This window comes from Echinococcus granulosus (genome assembly GCF_000524195.1).
Source record: "Echinococcus granulosus chromosome Unknown EG_S00289, whole genome shotgun sequence".
Lineage (NCBI taxonomy): Eukaryota > Metazoa > Platyhelminthes > Cestoda > Cyclophyllidea > Taeniidae > Echinococcus > Echinococcus granulosus.
The window spans coordinates 21,109-22,166 of record NW_020170669.1 but is presented as its reverse complement, the minus strand read 5'-3'; the positions used below and the strand labels follow the sequence as shown (position 1 = coordinate 22,166).

Below are 1,058 nucleotides of genomic sequence, written 5' to 3'. Positions count from 1 at the left end.
AAATACGAACGCTACGGAGAACTTACCGTCAAAACGCTCGATCGGAGCTTTCACCAAGCCCCAGCCAATCGCATCATTTGGCGCATGACGTAGGACAAGCTGCTCCTTCTGATTGGCCTTTGATGTTACGTGCGAGAGCCATACGCCTCAGTGCACCAATAAAAAGACAGGGAATTTAAAATTGTACTGCTAACTGGCACCCTGGTGAACAAACATTCTTCTTAGAGGCGACCACGCATTGTGAACAGTGGAATGAAAGTCGTTTTATTAACTAGAAGACCAAACGCTACCTAAGCATTCCATTGACGTGAGCATTCACATAAAGTGGGCAACAGTTCTGATGCTGCAGACATCGTAAAACTGTAAATGACCTCCCACAGGAGCTGTTATTTAACAAAAATTGGGATTAGTAAGAAAAGCCAAGGTGAAAAGAATGAACCGAGTTACCAGGTAGAATTGTTGTGAGACAGTATTTACCACCGAGATCGGGGTATTTGGGGCAATATCTCATCAAAATAGAACCCAGTATTTTGTACTCTTACGTTGAAGATCAAACGCTAGAGCGGGCCTTGGGAGACGCTAGTAGAAAGGTAGAAGTGGGCAAAGAAAGAAAAAATCCAAATGGTAAATTACTGTTATTTTCCAGTTCTTATGGTTCTAATGATGCACTAAATGTATAGGGACAGATTAAAATTTAAAATTTGGGCAACTAACACAATTCCACATTGTAATAAAGTAGTAGCAACAGTAATTCAAACCCAATTACAAAAGAGAAAGTAGGGCATAAAAATACGCAAGAATATGCACCAAATTTTGTTGCTTTATATACCTTTGTACGTCTGCATAAGAAGAAATGTAAGACTTGCCTGTCAATAAAAACAACTTTGCATATTTGTGAGATAAGATCAAGGAAGGAGAGGTGCTAGACAAGTTCGGTGATAAAGCTATTAATTTGGCTGACCATACAGCCTCCACAATATGGGATCACAAACCATGAAGGTCACGCAGGGGCACAATATCTGCAACGGGCAGTAGAGAACAGCATTCCCTCATTCTCC

At 40.8% G+C, this 1,058-nt stretch overlaps 1 protein-coding gene across 1 annotated transcript in view; it reads left to right on the top strand. All coding sequences in view use genetic code 11, as the record gives it.

Moving 5' to 3' along the window:
* Positions 1 to 1,058, top strand: part of EGR_10872 (hypothetical protein) — a gene marked incomplete at both ends in the record, with an annotated part of 9,210 nt that overhangs the window by 6,283 nt on the left and 1,869 nt on the right. Inside the window, one exon of the mRNA XM_024500121.1 lies at positions 737 to 919. Within this exon, the coding sequence (XP_024345466.1) occupies positions 737 to 919 (183 nt within the window). The remainder of the gene's footprint in view (positions 1 to 736; positions 920 to 1,058) is intronic.